The sequence below is a fragment of the Schistocerca americana genome, chromosome 1, assembly GCF_021461395.2.
Source record: "Schistocerca americana isolate TAMUIC-IGC-003095 chromosome 1, iqSchAmer2.1, whole genome shotgun sequence".
NCBI lineage: Eukaryota > Metazoa > Arthropoda > Insecta > Orthoptera > Acrididae > Schistocerca > Schistocerca americana.
This window is the reverse complement of record NC_060119.1, coordinates 670,604,176-670,624,042: the sequence shown is the minus strand read 5'-3', so window position 1 is coordinate 670,624,042 and position 19,867 is coordinate 670,604,176. Positions and strand designations below refer to the sequence as shown.

The 19,867-nt window shown below is 42.9% G+C and overlaps 1 protein-coding gene across 2 annotated transcripts in view; it reads left to right on the top strand.

Annotated features, from left to right (window-relative positions):
- LOC124544673 (prolargin-like) overlaps positions 1-15,028 on the top strand; it is a 67,105-nt gene extending 52,077 nt beyond the window's left edge. For both annotated transcript variants that reach the window (XM_047123309.1, XM_047123300.1), the window contains one exon: positions 13,640-15,028. In XM_047123309.1, coding sequence (XP_046979265.1) covers positions 13,640-14,274 — 635 coding nt within the window. In that variant the 3' untranslated portion in view covers positions 14,275-15,028. The remainder of the gene's footprint in view (positions 1-13,639) is intronic.
- The last annotated feature ends 4,839 nt before the right edge of the window (positions 15,029-19,867 follow it).

Below are 19,867 nucleotides of genomic sequence, written 5' to 3'. Positions count from 1 at the left end.
CCTATATAAAGACAATTGTCTGGAGCAGTTGTTAGATCGATTACTGCTGCTGCAATGGTAGGTTATCACGAATAAAGTGAGCTTGAACGTGGTGTTGTAGTTGGCGCACGAGTCGTGGGACACCGCATCTCCGAGGCAGCGACAGAGTGGGGGTTTTCCCATACAACCGTTTCACTAGTATACCGTGAATATCAGGAATCCAGTAAAACAGCTAATTTCCGACAACGCTGCATCCGGAAAGACATCCTGCAAAACGGGACCAACGATGACTGTAGAGAATTGTTCGGCGTGACAGAAATGCGACCCTTCCCCAAATTGCTGTAGATTTCAATGCTGGGCCATCAACAAGAGCCAGTGTGCGAATGATTCAACGACACGGCATCGATATGGGCTTTTGGAGTTGAAGGTCCACTCGTGTACCCTTGATGACTGCATGACACAAAGCTTTACTCTCCCCCTGGGTTCACCAACACCGACATTGGACTATTGATGACTGGAAACATGTTGCCTGGTCGGACGAATCTATTTTCAAATTGTATCAAGCGGATGGATGCGTATGGATATGGACACAAGCTCATGAATCCATGGAGCCTGCATGTCAGCAGGGGACTGTTCAAGCTGGTGAAGGCTCTGTAATGGTGTGGGGCGTGTCCAGTTGGAGTGATATGGGATCCCCGGTACGTCTAGATACGACTCTGACAGGTGACACGTACCTATGCATCCTGTCTGATCACCTGCATCCATTCCTGTCCATTGTGCATTCCGACGGACTTAGGCAACTCCAGCAGGGCAATGCGACACCCCACACGTCCAGAGTGCTTCAGGGATGCTCTTCTCAGTTTAACCACTTCCACTGGCCACCAAATTCCCCAGACATAAACATTATTGAGCATATTTGGGATGCCTTGCAATGTGCTGTTCAGAAGAGATCTCCATCCCCTCGTACTCTTACCGAATTATGGACAGCCCCACAGGATTCATGGTGTCAATTCCCTCCAGAGCTACTTCAGAAGATTAGTCGAATCCATGACACGTCGTGTTGCGACACTTCTGCCTGCTCGAGGGGCCCTACACGATGTTAGGCAGGTGTACCAGCTTCTTTGGTTCTTCAGTGTATGTCGTATGTATTTTGTGTTAACAGAGATGCCCTGAACCCGGTAGTTTATACTCGTTGCGAACTATTCATTTAATATTTGGCTTATAATGCACTGCGCAGATGAGAAATTACAAGGTTCGAAAACTGGACAGTAGTGCAAATGTAAGTCACTAATAACTTTTAGGTTACGTTAGTTCGGTAGTTACGGAAAGTACGGCAATGTAATTTCAATGTTTTCAGTGAAATAAATGCAACATTAATGTTACTTAGAAGCAAATCAGCTCTACCCCTAGTGTTAGCATTTATAAAGATACAACATTCAACAGACAATAAGAACGTGCACATCGTCATTTAATGAACAAAATACGAACATATCGAGAATCGAACAGGATTTGTGATTGGATTTAGGACTTCCATGCAGACAGAACTCAACAACTTGTTCTTAACGTCTTAATCGACAGATGTAAAGGTAATTTCAAAAGTATACTAAACGAATGGAGTAGGTCCATTACTGCTAACAAAATATATAAGTGAACTAGTAGATAACGTTGAAAGCTTCATCAAGCGTTACGCGGACGTTGCAGTTAGCTACACATAGGTTGCAAGGGAGGAATAGAGCGGCGAAATTCAGGAGTGCTCGCGGGAAATCAATGACTGGTTGCAGAGACAATTACTTGTCCAAAATCAATGTAATGTGTTCCTGACGAATAGACGAAAAGATCTGTTACTATTGGATTACGCTAATCGATAAGTCATTGGAAACAGTAACAACATTAATATCTACAAGTAACTGCTCGGAATGACGTAAAGTGGAATTACCACATACAGGAACTATAGGAAAATTTATAGGTTCCAGATTGAGAGTCACTGGAAGAATCTTGAGGAAGTGAAATTCGAATATGAAAGAAGTAGCTCGCGCAGGAGATCTGGGACCATGATGTGCACTTGAGGAGACAGTTCTGAACTGGTCGGTACAATAACTGCTCACTTGTTGTTCAAAAATTCTTATTTACTGGCGCGTCTCGGGCACAGTCCGTCTTCAGGATATCAAAGACAAGTATTCGCGCAAATTATGGAGTCACATGTACCCTTCGTTCTGATACTGACGACAGATACATGTGACTCTGTACTCAGTATGAAGACTTTTCCATGTTCTGATGATGGGTTGTGTGTGAAACGCGTTAATATAGAAGAATTTTTGAACAGGAAGTGACCAGTTATTCAAGCGATCTATTCGTCACCGGCATTGCTCTCTTCAGTAGGTCTGTCGAGCGGCTGTTGAATTTTTTTGACGAGTCTGTGAGCCTTACCGAGTGGTATTAATAGTATAGAGAAGAGTCGAGCAGCACGATTCAAAAATGGCTCTGAGCACTATGGGACTCAACTGCTGAGGTCATTAGTCCCCTAGAACTGAGAACTAGTTAAACCTAACTAACCTAAGGACATCACAAACATCCATGCCCGAGGCAGGATTCGAACCTGCGACCGTAGCGGTCTCGCGGTTCCAGACTGCAGCGCCAGAACCGCGCGGCCACTTCGGCCGGCCAGCACGATTCGTCAGGGGTCGCTTAGTAAGCGCGAAAGCGTAATGGAACCGTAACGAAATTCTGTGGCAGGTACTTTAATTAAGATACGGAAATGTATCATAATTCTCTAATGTCTTTCACGTTATTTCTCTTAAATTTTTATTAGTTGCAACACGAAGAAAACTGTTTGTTGGAAACATGACACAGAGATGATCTGCTTGTCCTTTGACTTCAAGGGATTAAGCTTAAAATTGTTGTCTCCATGATACCCATTCATTTGGTCGCTTTAGAATGTTTAATCCTACGACTTGATGTACTAAAGAGACTTCTGTTCGTCGTATTAAGTACGGCATAAGTAATATACTTTTTACTGTAAAACACAAGTTGCTGAGCGTTTTATTTTTGTTATTGCAGAATAATAAAAACAAAACTATGAAGCCAATTTTTAAGAAGATCTCATTATAACTTTATTTTTTATGATTTTCCTTTCTACAGTAAAAAGTAAACATTTTTATTTTACAGTTTTCATTCGATAAATGAAGGCATATAGCACAAATTCATTTGTGCGTGCTGCTTTGTATGAAATTATCGTTGCACTCAGCCTTTTCCTAGTAGCTGTACTACCAGAGCATTGGTTAGAGTTCTGTTCCTATTTTTTTTTTTACTCTGGAGGCATTATTTCGTAAATTAAAAACGAGTGTTATCTTAAATAGTCAAACAGGTAACATAGCTTTTAGCTGATAAGTCAACTTCATTTCCATCGAACCACAAGCCTAACGGCTCATGTTTTGCTGGATTTTTAATTGCAAACTTGTGGTCCCATAAGTTAGATTTGTAATATAAGCAACTGCACTTAAATTTGCGCACACTTTTATTGATCAAATGTCCATCACGAGGGGCAACACATAGCCCGTTTAGTGACCAGTGATTTTTTCCTTGTTGTCGTATTGAGGATGATTTATTCCTAACATCACTCAAGTTTTCCAATTCATACGTGATACCTCCCTTACTGTAATACTTCTGGATATTTTGCAGTATAACCAACACAGTGCTTGTACAGGCCGTTTTTCATTATCGGTACAAGTTACTTTGTATTTATTGAATAATTGAATAAGCCCAAATATATTGTCTATTCAAATTTTCCAGAAAGACTTCGTCTGAGTCTTCTTGAAACAGTGCCATGGCAATTTTGGCAGTGAATTAGTCAATTGTACAAATATATGAATTTCTTTGATCTAGGAGTTCGTTTTTTTCTTCGCTTGACGTTAGTTTTCTGTTTGGATTCAAACGATGACTAGAATCGTTCTTGATTATCTAGTTACTTGAAAATAATTATAAAATGTTTGTTTTGACTCCTGGATAATTTCAATCTAGCATTTACCTTCTTCAGACTTTTAAACAAAGAAGCTAAATAAATTTTCTTTCGACTGCAGTTTTCTCCATCCAATACTCATAATTTCCATACTTTTTCTTTAATTATTTTTTTTATCGTTCCCTTCCCGTTCTTCGAGTCTCTCGTACACTAGATTTGATTTGTAATTGGATTAAGTGTTTTCCTTGTGTACTAATTCGTTTGGAACTCATTCTTTTCTTCTGTTGTCATATAATTCGGCTGTAGACTGATGGAACAAAACATAATGATCGCCTGCTTCAGAACGAGTTGGCCACCTTTGGAATGAAACTCAGCAGCATTTTTGAGTGGTATATATGTCACAAGTCGTTGATAGTGTGCCAGAGATAAGTGGGCGCGAAGCTAGCACCCAGTAGCGTCCCAGATGTGTTCCATCAGGCGAATTGCGGGGGCAAGGCATCAAGCTCTTTTAAATCGCTAAGCCACTGTTATGACCTTGTTACATTGACAGTTATCCTGCTGGAAGATGCCATCTCCGTAAGCCGGCCGGTGTGGGAGAGCGGTCCCAGGCGCTCCAGTCCGGAATCGCACGACTGCTACGGTCCCAGGTTCGAATCCTGCCTCGGGCATGGATGTATGTGATGTCCTTATGTTAGTTAGGTTTAATTAGTTCTAAGTTCTAGGCGACTGATGACCTCAGAAGTTAAGTCGCATAGTGCTCAGAGCCATTTGAACCTTTTTTATAATCGTAATAGACGATGTTGTAGGTGGAAACTCGTAGGGGTCTTCTGCTGCATGGCCCCATCTTCAACAATGTGCGCTGAACGGTGTGTTCCGAAACACTTGTGCCTCCACTGGCATTATATTGTGTTTTCCGATATGCTGTGCAGAGCGGGAAAGTCCCTAGGCTCTACGTTCTGCGATGAGGGATGAAACTCCAACTTCTTGTCGCCTACTCGTGATTTCATCGTACACTACTGGTCATTAAAATTGCTACAACAAAAAGAAATGCAGATGATAAACGGGTATTCATTGGACAAATATATTATACTAGAACTGATACGTGATTACATTTTCACGCAGTTTGGGTGCACACAACCTGAGAAATCAGTGCCCAGAACAACCACTTCTGGCCGTAATAACGGCCTTGATACGCTTGGGCGTTGAGTCAAACAGAGCTTGCATGGCGTGTACAGGTGTAGCTGCCCATGCAGCTTCAACAAGATACCACAGTTCATCAAGAGTAGCGAGTGGCGTATTATAACGAGCCAGTTGCTCAGCCACCATTGACCAGACGTTTTCAGTTGGTGAGAGATCTGGAGAATGTGCTTGCCAGGGCAGCAATCGAACGTTTTCTGTGTCCAGAAAGGCCCGTACAGGACCTGCAACATGCGGTCGTGCATTATCCTGCTGAAATGTACGGTTTCGCAGGGATCGAATGAAGGGTAGAGCCACGGGTCGTAACTCATCTGAAATGTAGCGTCCACTGTTCAAAGTGCCGTCAGTGCGAACAAGAGGTGACCGAGACGTGTAACCAATGGCACCCCATACCATGACGCCGGGTGATACGCCAGTATGGCGATGACGAATACACGCTTCGAATGTGCGTCCACCGCGATGTCGCCAAACACGGATGCGACCATCGTGATGCTGTAAACAGAACCTGGATTCATCCGAAAAAATGACGTTTTGCCATTCGTGCACCCAGGTTCGCCGTTGACTACACCATCGCAGGAGCTCCCGTCTGTGATGCAGCGTCAAGGGTAACCGCAACCGTGGTCTCCGAGCTGATAGTCCATGCTGCTGCAAACGTCGTCGAACTGTTGGTGCAGATGGTGGTTGTCTTGCAAACGTCCCCATCTGTTGACACAGGCATCGAGACGTGGCTGCACGATCCGTTACAGCCATGCGGATAAGGTGCCTGTCATCTCAACTGCTAGTGATACGAGAGTGTTGGGATCCAGCACGGCGTTCTGTATTACCCTCCCGAACCCACCGATTCCATATTTGCTAACAGTCATTGGATCTCGACCAACGCGAGCAGCAATGTCGCGATACGATAAACTGCAATCGCGATAGGCTACAATACGACCTTTATCAAAGTCGGAAACGTGATGGTGCGCATTTGTCCTCCTCACAAGAGACATCACAACAACGTTTCACCAGGCAACGCCGGTCAACTGCTGTTTGTTTATGAGAAATCGGTTGGAAACTTTCCTCATGTCAGCACGTTGTAGCTGTCACTACCGGCGCCAACCTTGTGTGAACGCTCTGAAAAGCTAATCATTTGCGTATCACAGTATCTTCTTCCTGTCGATTAAATGTCGCGTCTGTAGCACGTCATCTTCATGGTGTAGTAATTTTAATGGCTAGTAGTGTATTTTAATCATTTCTCGTAATGCTCACGGCAGTAGCAGCTGTTTTCGAGATGCTCGTTCCCAGGTGTTTGGCAACAATCATCCCTCTGTCACCGTTGCCCATACCGCCGCTAGAGTGACTACCCGTTCGTATCTGGCTCCGCTTGTACATACTTTCCTTATCGCTTTATGTGACTATTACGTGATCAGGCGGTATTCAGTCTGGCTGTGGACGGTGGTCATAATGTGTTGGCTTGTCACTATATATTATTTCTTGTTTCTAGTACGACATATTCGAAAGCTGTGTCATCAAGCATTTCATCTTCTGTTATTGATCAAGTTGAACATTATTCAATACAACTTCTCCATGGTCGTACGCTTGACGTGTGACCATTCAGTCAATTAAAATACTGTTCGCATTCAACTTCCATGCCTGCTTCATCCCAATATTATAGTATTTATGGTTACCAATCTCAATGGTGTATAGCAGTCTGCATAATCGATTTGAGGATTTTGGTTTTAATTGGGTTAATTTGGTATAGTTTGAATAAGAGCATTAGGCAGTGCTCCTTATTAATATCCATAATATCTGCATGTAAAAGTCAGGGTTATCTGTGTTAAAATCCATTGTTAATTTCGAATTCTGCAGGAACTTCACATCATTTTAAATGTCATACATTTTTTGTCGTGTTACTTTATATACAAGTTTTTTGTGGTTTGGTACTAACTTTTGACATATCTTAACTACAAACTTGTAAATCACAAAAGAACTAAAGGAATTACTGTGACTTATGTGTTAGAACAAAATAGATGGAATTATTTTTGTAATTATTTTCATACAATTACGTGGCACCAAATTGTCTTACGAGACCTAATTATTGGAATGACACGTGTATAGTCACATGCCTCCAGTAATTATATCATATTGTAACATTAAGTATATTAGAGAGTAGGATTTATTTAAACTTCGATTAAGTAACTTGTGAACATCTCGTTCCTGATAAAGAACAAATAATACCACGAAACACATCGCTATAAACTGCAAAGCAATTAATTGATACTCATCTGTGGTTGGTGGAAGTGAAGTGTAATGTTCGTATATCTTCTTGGTGAACGAATTAGTCTTTGGAGCCCACCTTTAGGTAATTAATTAGATTTATTAATCGCCATGAAACAAACACAAAAGAGTTTACTTACAATGTATTGCTAACATTGTTGCATGGACTTCAAATAAAATGAAGGCCATATGGGAAAAGTGGTATAAGCCCACGTGAATAAATGTGGTAGGAGAATAATTTCAACAAATAAAAGTGAATCTTTTAATGGATATTCTCACGCTACATGGAGGAACATAAACATATTATATGCTTAAATAGTCATTATGATGTTCCACAATAATATTTATTTTTTGTTCCACTATGAATCGGCTTTCTGCTTTTTAGGCTATCCTCAAATGATTTAAGTAAACAGTGAATCGTGTTATTCTGTGCCTGCAACCTGCCTGTATTTTTATTATTACATACTTGTGGGAGTAATTGTATATCCTGCAGTTGTTTGTAACGAATAAAGAGCGCAGTTGGCATAAATGTGCCCAGGGACCAAAGAGGTGCTTCCAACTTGTATGTACAAAAACACTTTTTTCAGTATGATATTTCAAATAATTACAAAAACATGAAAAGTAGTACTGTTCTTGATTATTATAAACCGATTAGGATTACCAGGTGTAGAAGTATGAAACCGGAATTAGGTTCAATAATTACACATCTGCTGTTTGAAACTGATAAACGATATTTTATTCAGAATAATCTCCATTGCTTTTTATACATTTCTCCCACGTCTCCGGCAGGCTATGAATGCCACGCCAAATAACCGTTCTTCTTTTGAAGCGAACCAGTCAGCGAGCCATTTCCGTACATCTTCATACGAACTGAAGTGTTGTTCAGCTTGAGCGTGGACCAGTGATGCAAATAAATGAGAATCCGAAGGAGCCAAGACTGGAGAATAAGCCGCATGCGCTGGCACTTCGCAATTGAACGCCTCGATCGTTTCCATGACCCGTTTTGCTGTGTGTGATGGGGCGTTATAATGGAGCAATATGACTGTGTTGTTTTTTCCATATTCCGGTCGTTTTTCACGCAATGCTCGGCTTAAAACTATCATTTGCTGTTCGTCGTGATCAGTGTTAACGGTTTGAGATGACACCCTTCTGATCTCCCCAAATACAGAAAATTCTTTTCTTTCAAAAGGGATTTGGCCTTGCGGTGGATGTCGATGGTTTGCCTGGATTCACCCATGATTTACGGCGCTTACTATTCTCAATACATATCCATTTCTCATAACCTGTCACTATTCGATGGAGAAACGACTTACTGGTGGGCAGCATTTCACAAGTGGTCACTCTATTTGCTTGCTGTCTTTCATTCAGTTCATGCGGAACCCATTTTTCCGCTTTCTGCACCTTTCACATAGCTTTCAACCGAAGAGACAAGGCTTTCTGCCTCACATTTAATTGTTCCACGAGTTACAGTTGAGGTCGAGTATCATCTTCATCCCATAACGCCTGCAATCCATCGTCTTCGGACTATTTCGGTGATTTACCACGCACGTCATTCCTCATGCCAAATTGGACTTTTTCGGGGATTTCCGACGCTCGTCGTTTCTCATGTCAAAATTACCACTTTCGAATTTTTTGAACCATTCAAAACACTGTGTTTCCCCAAGAGTGTGTTCGCCGTTAGCTTCGCCAAGCAGTCGATGCGACTCTGCAACAATTTTCTTTAATCGATAACAGAAAATCGCAAATCGTCGTTCGTAGGCAAAAACTCGACATGTTTACAGGTTTGAAACAGATACTGGTGCATGGAACTTGGGTTACTGTGCGGTGACATTCGTCGTCAGGCATTACAGGAAGCAGGTCGTGCTGCAGACGCGGTCTCACGGGCCCTACACTGGTGGCTAGCACCACCTGTAGGGAAATTCCGGCTTCATACTTCTACACCTGATATTTAATATTTTCAGACTGATGACAAACCGCTCATGTGTTATCGAAGAGACTATATCACTCATATGGTGGTGACAACTTGGCCTTCGGAGCAGTAAAAGTATAAAAAATCTCTCATTATCTTTGATCTTCCTGGTGCCAGAACATTATGAAAACACGTCAGTTCCTAGCTACACGGCTTAGTTTTCTTATATGATTGCCAGTCATGAATGCCGTTCATGAAGACCCACTGTAACACAAAGATTCTCCAGTGATGATTAGAGCAAATGTCGAATTCTTTACAATGGTCCAGCCCAACCCCTGCACAAAGAGACAGCGTACAGTAAAAATGAAATTGCTGTTCGGATTTCTTATAAAATTGCGAGTTCAGTAGTAGCAGGCACGGGGATGCTCACACCTTCATTAAAAGACGATCAACTTAATTCACTTCATTACGCTTTCAAAGTAATTTTCTCAAGTAATCTGTAACTACAGGTAACTTGCCTGCGCACAGGAATATCAAATGGTATGGACGGAGGAACTTCTGGGTTCATTTATAAGTCAATTCGTAAATGACTCAGAATGGTGGAGAAATGCAGCAGGTGCAGTGTCCGTTGGTATCAAAAATCCACGCCAAGGCGACGATTTCGTTGAGGAACACCGGCCGCTCTAACATCGAGACGCCTGCAGCTACCCCAGTGACGCCAACCTGTGTGTGGGCGCCGAACTACCCCTCGGCTGGAAGTTTAAGCGACCGTGGGCAATCCGGCCGTCGCTCATGTTGGCAGCAGGACCTGTTGCTAACAGACGAAGCGTACAGTGTCAATGACCCGAGATTTCAAAACTACTTGGAGTCGCCGCTCAGTCTCATTTCGTTTCCGTGCTTAGTACGCTCAGTTCGTTGCAGTGCTACATAGGTTTAGTTTAGACAGTATTCTGTAGGCTGTATTTCGTGACCAGCAATCGCGCGGGAGTATCAGGCGCTTTGAGCTCCGTGTGTTCTTTTCCACTGTCACGGGAGCAACCAGACATCGTTACCCCCAGTTTTTATCACTGATACGTGGTACTCACTGGAATTAAGAAAAACGTGGAAGGGAGGACCCACTAATATAACTTTCTATTCACGCAACCTGTTTATTTAACATTAAGTAACCATAAATTTTTGTTTACAAAATGAACAAATTCGCAAAATTCCTTTGACCTTAAGCTTTTGCAAAAGAAATCAAAACAGAAGAATGATTTCAAGGTGGCCGGACCTGCAGCCCGCCCGTTATCGCGTGAGCCAGCGGTGTTTACTACCGCGCTGAACACAGTCTGTCTTATTAAATGCCCTTCTGCAACACATGAAAACTGTATAAGCACCACTGATGACAAGAGTGATTCAATTACCGAAACAGCTGACGTAACTTTAAATTTGAGAACTGTATGTCGAAAAGTTCGAGGTTAAGATGCGCACCTGTTCTTAGAGGTTAAACAGATTAGGAAACAATATAATAATGATAAGGCTTACTTCAAAGCAACCAACCTCTTCGTTTCAATTGGCAACCAAGGTGCGACTGGATCCCAACCCGTCGCTTTTGACAATTTTATTTTCACTAAAGAGCTGGTGACAGTTGGCTGTTAATATTTTCAAGGTTAAACTGACTGTCAATTATGAAGACCGCTCTGAAGGAACGTCTTATGCATTACTTGTGAGCACTTATTACAAGAGAACTGACTCGGCGGAACCACAATATCCAGCTAAAATACACCAATAATGACCCGGTATTTCGAACACAGCAACGCACAGCTTGATGTAAAAGGGTTGTTCAGATTATAACTAATGACTGAGAAATGGAATTACAATCAAAGAACTGAACCAGTTAAAACCTAAATTTAACCACAAGGTCCCTGTTTAGTTTATTTATTTTTTTATTTTTTTACGGCAACCTGTGCCTTAGTACAATTGTTCCGGTTGTATTTAGGACCAGGAGCTGATTCATTAGAACGTAAATGATCGGGTACAAACTAGAAAGGAAAGGCAATATTAAAGCGGAACAAATTTTCAAATGACAGCTAGTGTCTCAGTAGAATACTACGGCCTATATTTACAAACAAAGAGCCGACAGAGTAAAAAAAGCATTGGAAATTTGTGGTGAGGACTATGGAACCAAACTGCTGAGGTCACCGGTCGCTAGGCTTACGCCCTACTTAATGTAACTTAAACTAACTTATGCTAAGGACAACACACTCACTCATGCCCGAGGGAGGACTCGAACCTCCGACGGGGGAAGCCGCGCGGACCGTGACATGGCGCCAGAGACCGCGCCGCCACCCAGCGATGCTGGACCTAGTAAAACTCTGAGGGTCGAGTACAAACCAGAAAATAATGAGGACAAGTAGGCAAAGACACAAATCACCACGAGGATTACAGAATGTTACTCCCCTTTATGTGCAAGTAGTTCCATGGATCTACGGTGCGTCGCAGCAGTTACTGAGTGGTGTCGTTGAAAGCCAGGTAGAAGAGGGTAGCCAGGCCATGAGCGGTCGTCCGACACGAATGTTGTCAACCAACCGACGGGTTGCTGTCTTGCTGCTTGTAGTCGACGCTGACCCCGGTATCTTCGCTTTGCGCAGGCCCTCCTTTCGCAGCTCGTCGCTTCGGCCGCTCGAACGTCGTGCCCGCATCTTGTCGCGACGCTGCCGTCAATCCCCAAAGTTGGTGCCTGCCTCTCGGGCCATTGGACCCCATATACCGGATGATCAAAAAGTCAGTATAAATTTGAAAACTTAATAAACCACGGAATAATGTAGATATAGAGGTAAAAATTGACACACATGCTTAGAATGACATGGGGTTTTATTAGAACAAAAAAAAAATGTTCACAAAATGTCCGACAGATGGCGCTGGACAGCAAAACGCCAGTGACTGCGCATGACAATCGTGTATAAAAGGAGCTGTAATGAGAGAGAAAATCAGATGCGCCAGCAGTCGCAGCATCTTGACGTTACCTGAAAGGGCGCTTTTAGTTAAGCTGTATTATCAGAATGGGGAATGTGCTAGTTCAGCGTTATGATCCTACCTTCATAGGAAGGGGATTCGAACGGGTAAAGGACCGTTGACAAATGCAGCTGTCGTGAGAATGATTTCGGGTTGTTTAGACGATAGACCCCGTGGTGGCCGACCGAGCACAAGGCGTAATGCTGCTGAGACAGTTCAGGAAGAAATGGAGACTGTAGCGGGTTCGTCTATGCACGGGGAAGTCAGCGCTCGTGCAGTCGCACGTCGCACCGGCATTCCATACACTACTGTTTGGTTGCCACTGAGGCGTACTTTCCGATGCTATCCGTACAAAATAAATCGGCATCATGGCGATTTAGTGAAGCGGAGGGCATTTGCGGGGTGGGAGTTTCAAAAGATGGCGGAAGATGACGATTGGTTGAGTAACGTGTTGTGGACCGACGAAGCTCATTCCACGCTCCGAGGGTCGGTCAACGCCCACAACTGCAGAATTTTTGCTACCGAAAATCCTAGAACTGTCGTGGAAACTCCATTGCACGACGAGAAAGTCACGGTATGGGTTGGATTTACCACATCTACCGTTATTGGGCATCGTTACCATATTGGCGGCGTTGACGAATGACAGTTCTTCCTACCACGTGCCGTGTGTTCCTAGTTTGCTGCAGGCCGTGCGATTGACGCAGCCTACTGTAAGAAGCAGAATGGCCCGCAATTCATGTCGGGAACAGCCAAGCAGATGGAAACGGTCGAGAGGCAGCATGGCTATACCAAAACAAGTCCTTCACAGCCACCAATCACATGACATCATTTTAAGCCATTTTTGGGTGTTTGTGTGATCATGGATCCATTCAGACAGACGGACGTGCATGGAGGCGGCGGACTGCGCGTACACCACATTTGGAGGATCGGGTTCTACAGGACATTGGGGCGAAACCTTGTACAGGCTCCAGGCAAGTGGCCCGCTAACATGGTGTAAGCCAAAATACGATTACGTGTATCCTGCGTGACAACCGGTACTATCCCTATCACCTGCAACCCCATGAACACCACTTTGAACATCTGTTGTGACGTTCATCGATGCAGCTCTATACTGTATTCCAGGACGATTTGTTGTCTTTGCACGTACACCGTCCATTTCAGGACAGGTGTTCATACGAACTTGCTTCCTCTACTTAGTCAGGAATCCGTCCCTGCAGTTTGTGGTTTTGTGAACGTTTGCCCTGCGTAGAACTTCATTTATGCGAATGGTGCGTGAAATGACTAACAAAAATGTGGACTTAAGCTTTTTTTTTCTCCTGTGTCCTACAAACACGTTCTGGTTTCCGCAGGGCTGTTCAGCAAGGCCACGTCTCTGCGCCGCCTGCTGCTCGCCGACAACCTCCTGAGTGTGGTCCCGTCAGCCAGCAGTCTACCACAGCAGCCGGCGGTCATCGACCTCACGTACAACCTCGTGCAGACTGCCGAGGTCTTGGTCGCGTTTGGTGCATCGCGTGTGATTCTCGAGTACAACAGCTTCTGGTGCCGCGACAACATCTCAGCGTCCGAGCTCAGCAAATCGGACAGGGCACAGAGATGTCGCTTGTTTCGGCGGCGGCCTACCCGCTACGACATCCCCGCTGGTCGCGTCACGGTCACTGAGTCGGGACTCCTCAACGGTGGAGTAGCCCATGATGCCACGATCGATTTTAGTACTACTGATTCTGCTACTACGGTATATGTAAAACACGAAACCATCACTGAGTCACCACCTACTTCAGAAACAGCAATTCCATCAACGACTGACACTGTAGGCTCAAAAGATCTAAATATAGACGGGGATCATGTCACGCTCGATTCTGGATATACCACATCTGCGAGTACGATTCCCGCAAGCCAGGACGTTGGTGCGAGTAACTATGGATCAACCATAGACGTAAACTGTAGCACAGAACAACCGCAACGAACGTCAATTTTGACATCGTAGGAGATACAAAATCCGAAACAAGAGCATCATGATATTTCTGACAAAATATAAAACATTCCAAATGAGCACAATGTCAGTGAAAGCAATGGAAACAGTAGTGTATAATCAACTAGTACCGGTTAAATGAACACTGGGGCAACGCATTAGCCCTGGAACCATATTACCAACCTAAAATAAACTATTGTAAAAACCAAGTATCAGAATCTTCGAAATTTACTGTCTGACCAGCTACATAATTGCAAACGTCTAAATCGCTATCTTTATAGCTAACAGTTCTAAATACTGACCTTACTGCAATAATCTCTAGGAAAACTTCCAATTATGGACAAACGCCGCATCTAGAGGTGCTGTAAAATAGTAGTTATCAGCTTCAGGGTCAATGGTCTCAAAAAATTAAGATAAAAGGAACAGAATGTTCGTAGCAAAAGACGTCAAAACACCAAGCTTTAAATTACAGTGCTCGCAGTTACCAGTTCTGAAGATATAAACTTCCACATTTCTAACGTCAGTCTTGGAGCTGTGTGTACTAGTAGCACACGAGGTTTTTGCCCACTGTTAAAGAAGCTCCTAAACATATTGCTAATTAGAAATGATAGTCTTCAAATAACCAATCTAAAAATAGCCTGGAATAACTGTTATATCATTATAAGGTTACAAACTGTTAAACTTGCAACTGTATGCTGTACAACTGCCAACAGTGAAACAACATGAACTACCTCGCCAGTGCTAGAATTAAAAATGTAAGATGAGCTCTAACACTTGAATCATTATTTCCCATACTTTCCTTCGAATGATCTACGAATGGTATGTATAGATCCACAAGCTGCGACATGGTCGCGAATAAAACAATGATCTAGAAAGCGTACAATAAATTTCATTTATTTACGTCTATGATCATAAATTTATTAGGTTCTTAGATTACCAGTTTCACTCAGCGATGACCATCTTCAAATCTGCAGCAAACTATGGGAGAAGAAAAATACGACTAGTGGATGGTTTACATCTTGAAACAATACAGTAGGCCACAACGAAAATTTTACTGATACAGCTACATGTGAAAAACATGCTCTCAAAATTTGACTGCCCATACCTGTTTTAAAACACTTCATAATATAATGAAGCCATAGTGGCATCGTCATGAGATATACGTGAAATCAGCATGGCACCGTCGCACATATTTTAAATATGGTATACACTAGGCCACACTATCGGTGGAGGCATCTTGGTTAACGCGCTACTGTTCATTACGAACTGCAGTACAGTAGCCACAAAATGTTTGTGTCGTAAGCTCATTAGATGTTGTTACTGTAGGCCTAGACATATTCATCAATTATATAACTATGCAGAACGCAATAAAAAGAAGAACTCAGTAGGTAAAGTCTATGGTGAGCTTACCAGATTTTATTGATAATTACAGTGATAAACTCTAATGACTAAAATTAAATTTAGATTGTTAAAAAGGCAATGATTAAGTGATAATGTGATTGTAAGTCTGAGATGCTCCCGTGGTGAGTAGATAAAAATAAAATGGCCTACACAAGAAGAAGCTTACTTAGCTAAGAGGATAATATAAAATACGATAAACAGGGAAAGGAGCCAAATGGATGAAACAACAGACTTCAGAAAGTGGTCAACTCCCTCTGTTGACGTGGCCGCCAAAATTGCATACACACGAGAAGCGGTCAGGAGAACTTAACCACCACAGGGCCTCTCGTACCATATGTCAGGCCGTTCCAATAAAATAATCATAAAATACTGTACCGGTCAATTAATAAGATTATTCAGTTAATGAAATATATTACAAAAACAGAGAAGGGACAAGCCAACAAGAGAGTAACACGCTCAAGGTACTTTCCGTTATGGCCTGTTTTATTGTTGTGAAACGTAAACAGTATATCAGTTGTATTTGCTTTTTCCCATGTCTTGCTGCAGACCGGCTAGAAAGGATCTAACAATTTTGTGATCATAGACTGAAATAAAAGAAAGCTTACTATCAAAGAACAAGTCATCAAGATTCACAAAACATGTTCCGTGAGTACAGCGACACAATGCTTATACTTTTGATACAACCTTGTACGATGTTAGTCCAGGTACGAAAGTATACACGTAGTGTTGCAATACTCACCGAATTTGTTTCGTGAGTCTTGATGACTTGTTCCTTGAAACGTCAGCTGTATTAAAATTGTGAACCAGTAACAAGTACTTGGTTCAGTTACTTTCAAATCAGAATAGATCAGTGTGAAGTTCGCTGTCTTGCAAGAGAGGGAGGCGAGCTGAATCTGGGTCGAATGCACACGTCGTCATTACTGACTGTTGGTCTAATATACCGACCAGCCTAAGAGCGGCTCTTCAGCGGAATTCTATACGTATTTAACCAGATATCTTTCTTTCTCCCCAAATTCTGCCTTAGACACGCAATACGCAAACATTTAGGAATATACAATTAACACTATTTACTCGACACGCTCACTAAAACGAATAATATCGCTTTATCAAATAAGTAAAGGCTCTGTTCGATTTTTGTTCTACTTTCATATTACCTTCACTGATGTTACTGATCATTTCTTGTATCAAGTCGGTACTTGTTCAGTGAATCTATTTTAATGTATTTTTTGTTAAGCCTGATACAGACGCGACTTTCTACAAACCAATTGCCACCACATTGTATTTTAACTGAACTCAACTTGCCTATTGTCTCTTCACTGTTTATTTGAATTCAATAAAGCATCGTTAAGTTTTGTTAAAGTCAGGTACATCTATCACAATATGCACTGATAGACAACCTTTTCTCATACTCCTTCTTTACACTTTATACGTAAACAACAGAAATATGCCATACAACGGAAGTATGCCACACGCATTCAGACACAATCAAGCCATGCGTACAGATCGTAAACCAAATATTATAATTATAAAATGTAGCGAACTCTACTTACTTAGGGGTTGCGTGTGTCTATGACTTTGGACTCAAGTTAATATGATATAGACTGTTATGGGAGCAGGGAGGTTTCATTAACCCGCAACAGGTATATGTTACACACTATAAAGACCAACATTTTATCAGATTAACAAATAATATGCAAGCACCTGTAATTAGATGTCCTAGATGTCCGCCCCGATAGCTGATTGTTGCCCCCCCCCCTCCCCCCGAAAAAAGTGGTCAGCGCGGCGGTCAGTCACGCCAAAGGGCCCGGTTTCGATTCCCGGCTGAGTCGGAGATTTTCTCCGCTCATGGACTGGGTTTTGTGTGGTCCTCATTATCATTTCGTCATCACCAGTGGAAGGCAACGGGAAACCACCACTGGAATGACTTCCCTAGACGCTCATGCGGCGGACCTCTCTGACGAGGTCTCCCCCATGACAAGACCTGCCGTAAGGGAGAACACAAAGTTTTTGTACTTAAGATCAGTAGCGTCAGACTGTTACCAGAGTTATTAGAGAAACACCAGTTTGCTACTTTGGCGCCTTATAAGGACGCCTTTAGCGTTCCTTTTCAAACGCCATTGACACACTGCGAAGGACTGACCTCTATTAATTCGGCACCTTGTCTGCGAACCACAAACAGTACTCGGTATTTTGCTAGAGACAGACCAACAGCAATGAGTAGTTCCGAGAGGCTTCTTCCGTAAACTCTGAGCAGAGGTATAGTACGATCTTAACGTAGTTCAAACGTCGGCTTCGTCCCTGCTTAAATCGCCATATAATGCAGCCATCACTTTTTCCAACCAAGCATTGATACTTAAGCAATAACACTGTTTGAGCAGGGCTCCACGCACTTTGCTTGTCTCCGGCCAATTCGCCCGTCCCTCAAGCGACGCTGTGCCCTCCACGCATCCAGCTTGCGTCACTGCAAACCACCGCAAACCACCTCTCTCGCCGCCGACCACCGCGCCAGACACCTCCCAGAGATTACCAGCCCGAAGAGAGGTCATGGATCCTTGATGCCACTACCGATATGTGCCGACATGGCACAAGGCCTCGTACAGAAGTACGTAACATTTAAATTTAGTGTTTACTCTACAGTTAATTTTAAAATGAATATGGCATATTCCTATCGTGATAGCAAAACAACAAAATGTTAATGAGAACTTTCTAAAAAGTACACAGTGTATTAGTATGAAGCAGAATAATAACGATCAATAACATGAACTTCGGAAGACACTTCATACTCAAATGGTGCAAATCGAACTGTGAGCATACATATATATTGCCTGCACTGCAACATGTGAAATTAATTTGTTACTGTTGAAGTTCACTACATTTCACAGTTTAACTTCTTTTAATTGTTTTTCTTTAATCAACTGATTCTTTTGCTTTATTTTCACTTTTATTAGCTGAAACTGTCTTTGTAATGACTGTACAATGAGGTGGCAGAAGTCATGCGATAGCACTATGCACATATACAGTTGGAGGTGGTATCGCGCACATAAGGTATAAAGGAGCAGTGCATTGGCAGCGTTGTCATTTGTAGTCAAATGATTCATTTGAAAAGATTTCGCACGTGATTACGGCCGCGGGGCGGGAATTAACAGACTTTGAACGCGGAATGGTAGGTGTAGCTAGCTGGCCGAAGTGGCCGTGCGGTTCTAGGCGCTGCAGTCTGGAACCACGAGACCGCTACGGTCGCAGGTTCGAATCCTGCCTCGGGCATGGATGTGTGTGATGTCCTTAGGTTAGTTAGGTTTAACTAGTTCTAAGTTCTAGGGGACTAATGACCTCAAAAGTTTAGTCCCATAGTGCTCAGAGCCATTTGAACCAACCTTCTGAACCATTTTGGTAGGTGTAGCGAGACGCATGGGCAATTACATTTCGGCAATCCTTAGGGAATTCAGTATTCAGAAATCCACAGTGTCAGGAGGTGCTGAGAATACAAAATTTCAAGCATTACCTTTCACCATGGGCAACGCACTGGCTGATGGCCTTCACTTAACGACCGAAAGCAGTGACGTTTGCGTACGGTTGTCCATGCTAACATTCAAGCTATACTAAGTGCATCAATCGCAGAAATTAGTGTTGGACTTACTACGAACGTATCAGTTAGGACACTGCGGCGAAATGTGGCGTTATTGGGCTGTAGCAGCAGACGATCGACGAGAGAGCGACTTTATTAACAGCACGATATCGCTTGCTGCGCCTCTCGCGGACTTTTTGCGATATCGGTTGGACCCTAGACGACTGGAAAACCGTAGCCTGGACGGATGAGGTCCGATTTCAGTTAGTAAGAAATGACCGGAGGATTCGATTGTGGCGCAAACCCCATGAAGCCATTGAAACAAGCTGTCAAGGTGGCACTGTGCGGTCTGATAGTTGATCCTTAATGATGTGGGCTGTGTTTACATGGAATGAACTGGCCCCTGTGGTCCAACTGAATCGATTATTAACTGTAAATGGCTATTTTTGGCTACTTGGAGACCACTTTCAGCTTTTCATTGACTTCATCTTCTCAAATTATGATGGAATTTTTATGGATGACAATGCACCATGTCACTGGTCCATCATTGTAAGCGATTTGTTCGAACAAGTTTGGCCACACAGATCGCCCGACGTGACTCCCATCGAACATTTGCGGGACATAATCGAAAAGTCATTTCGT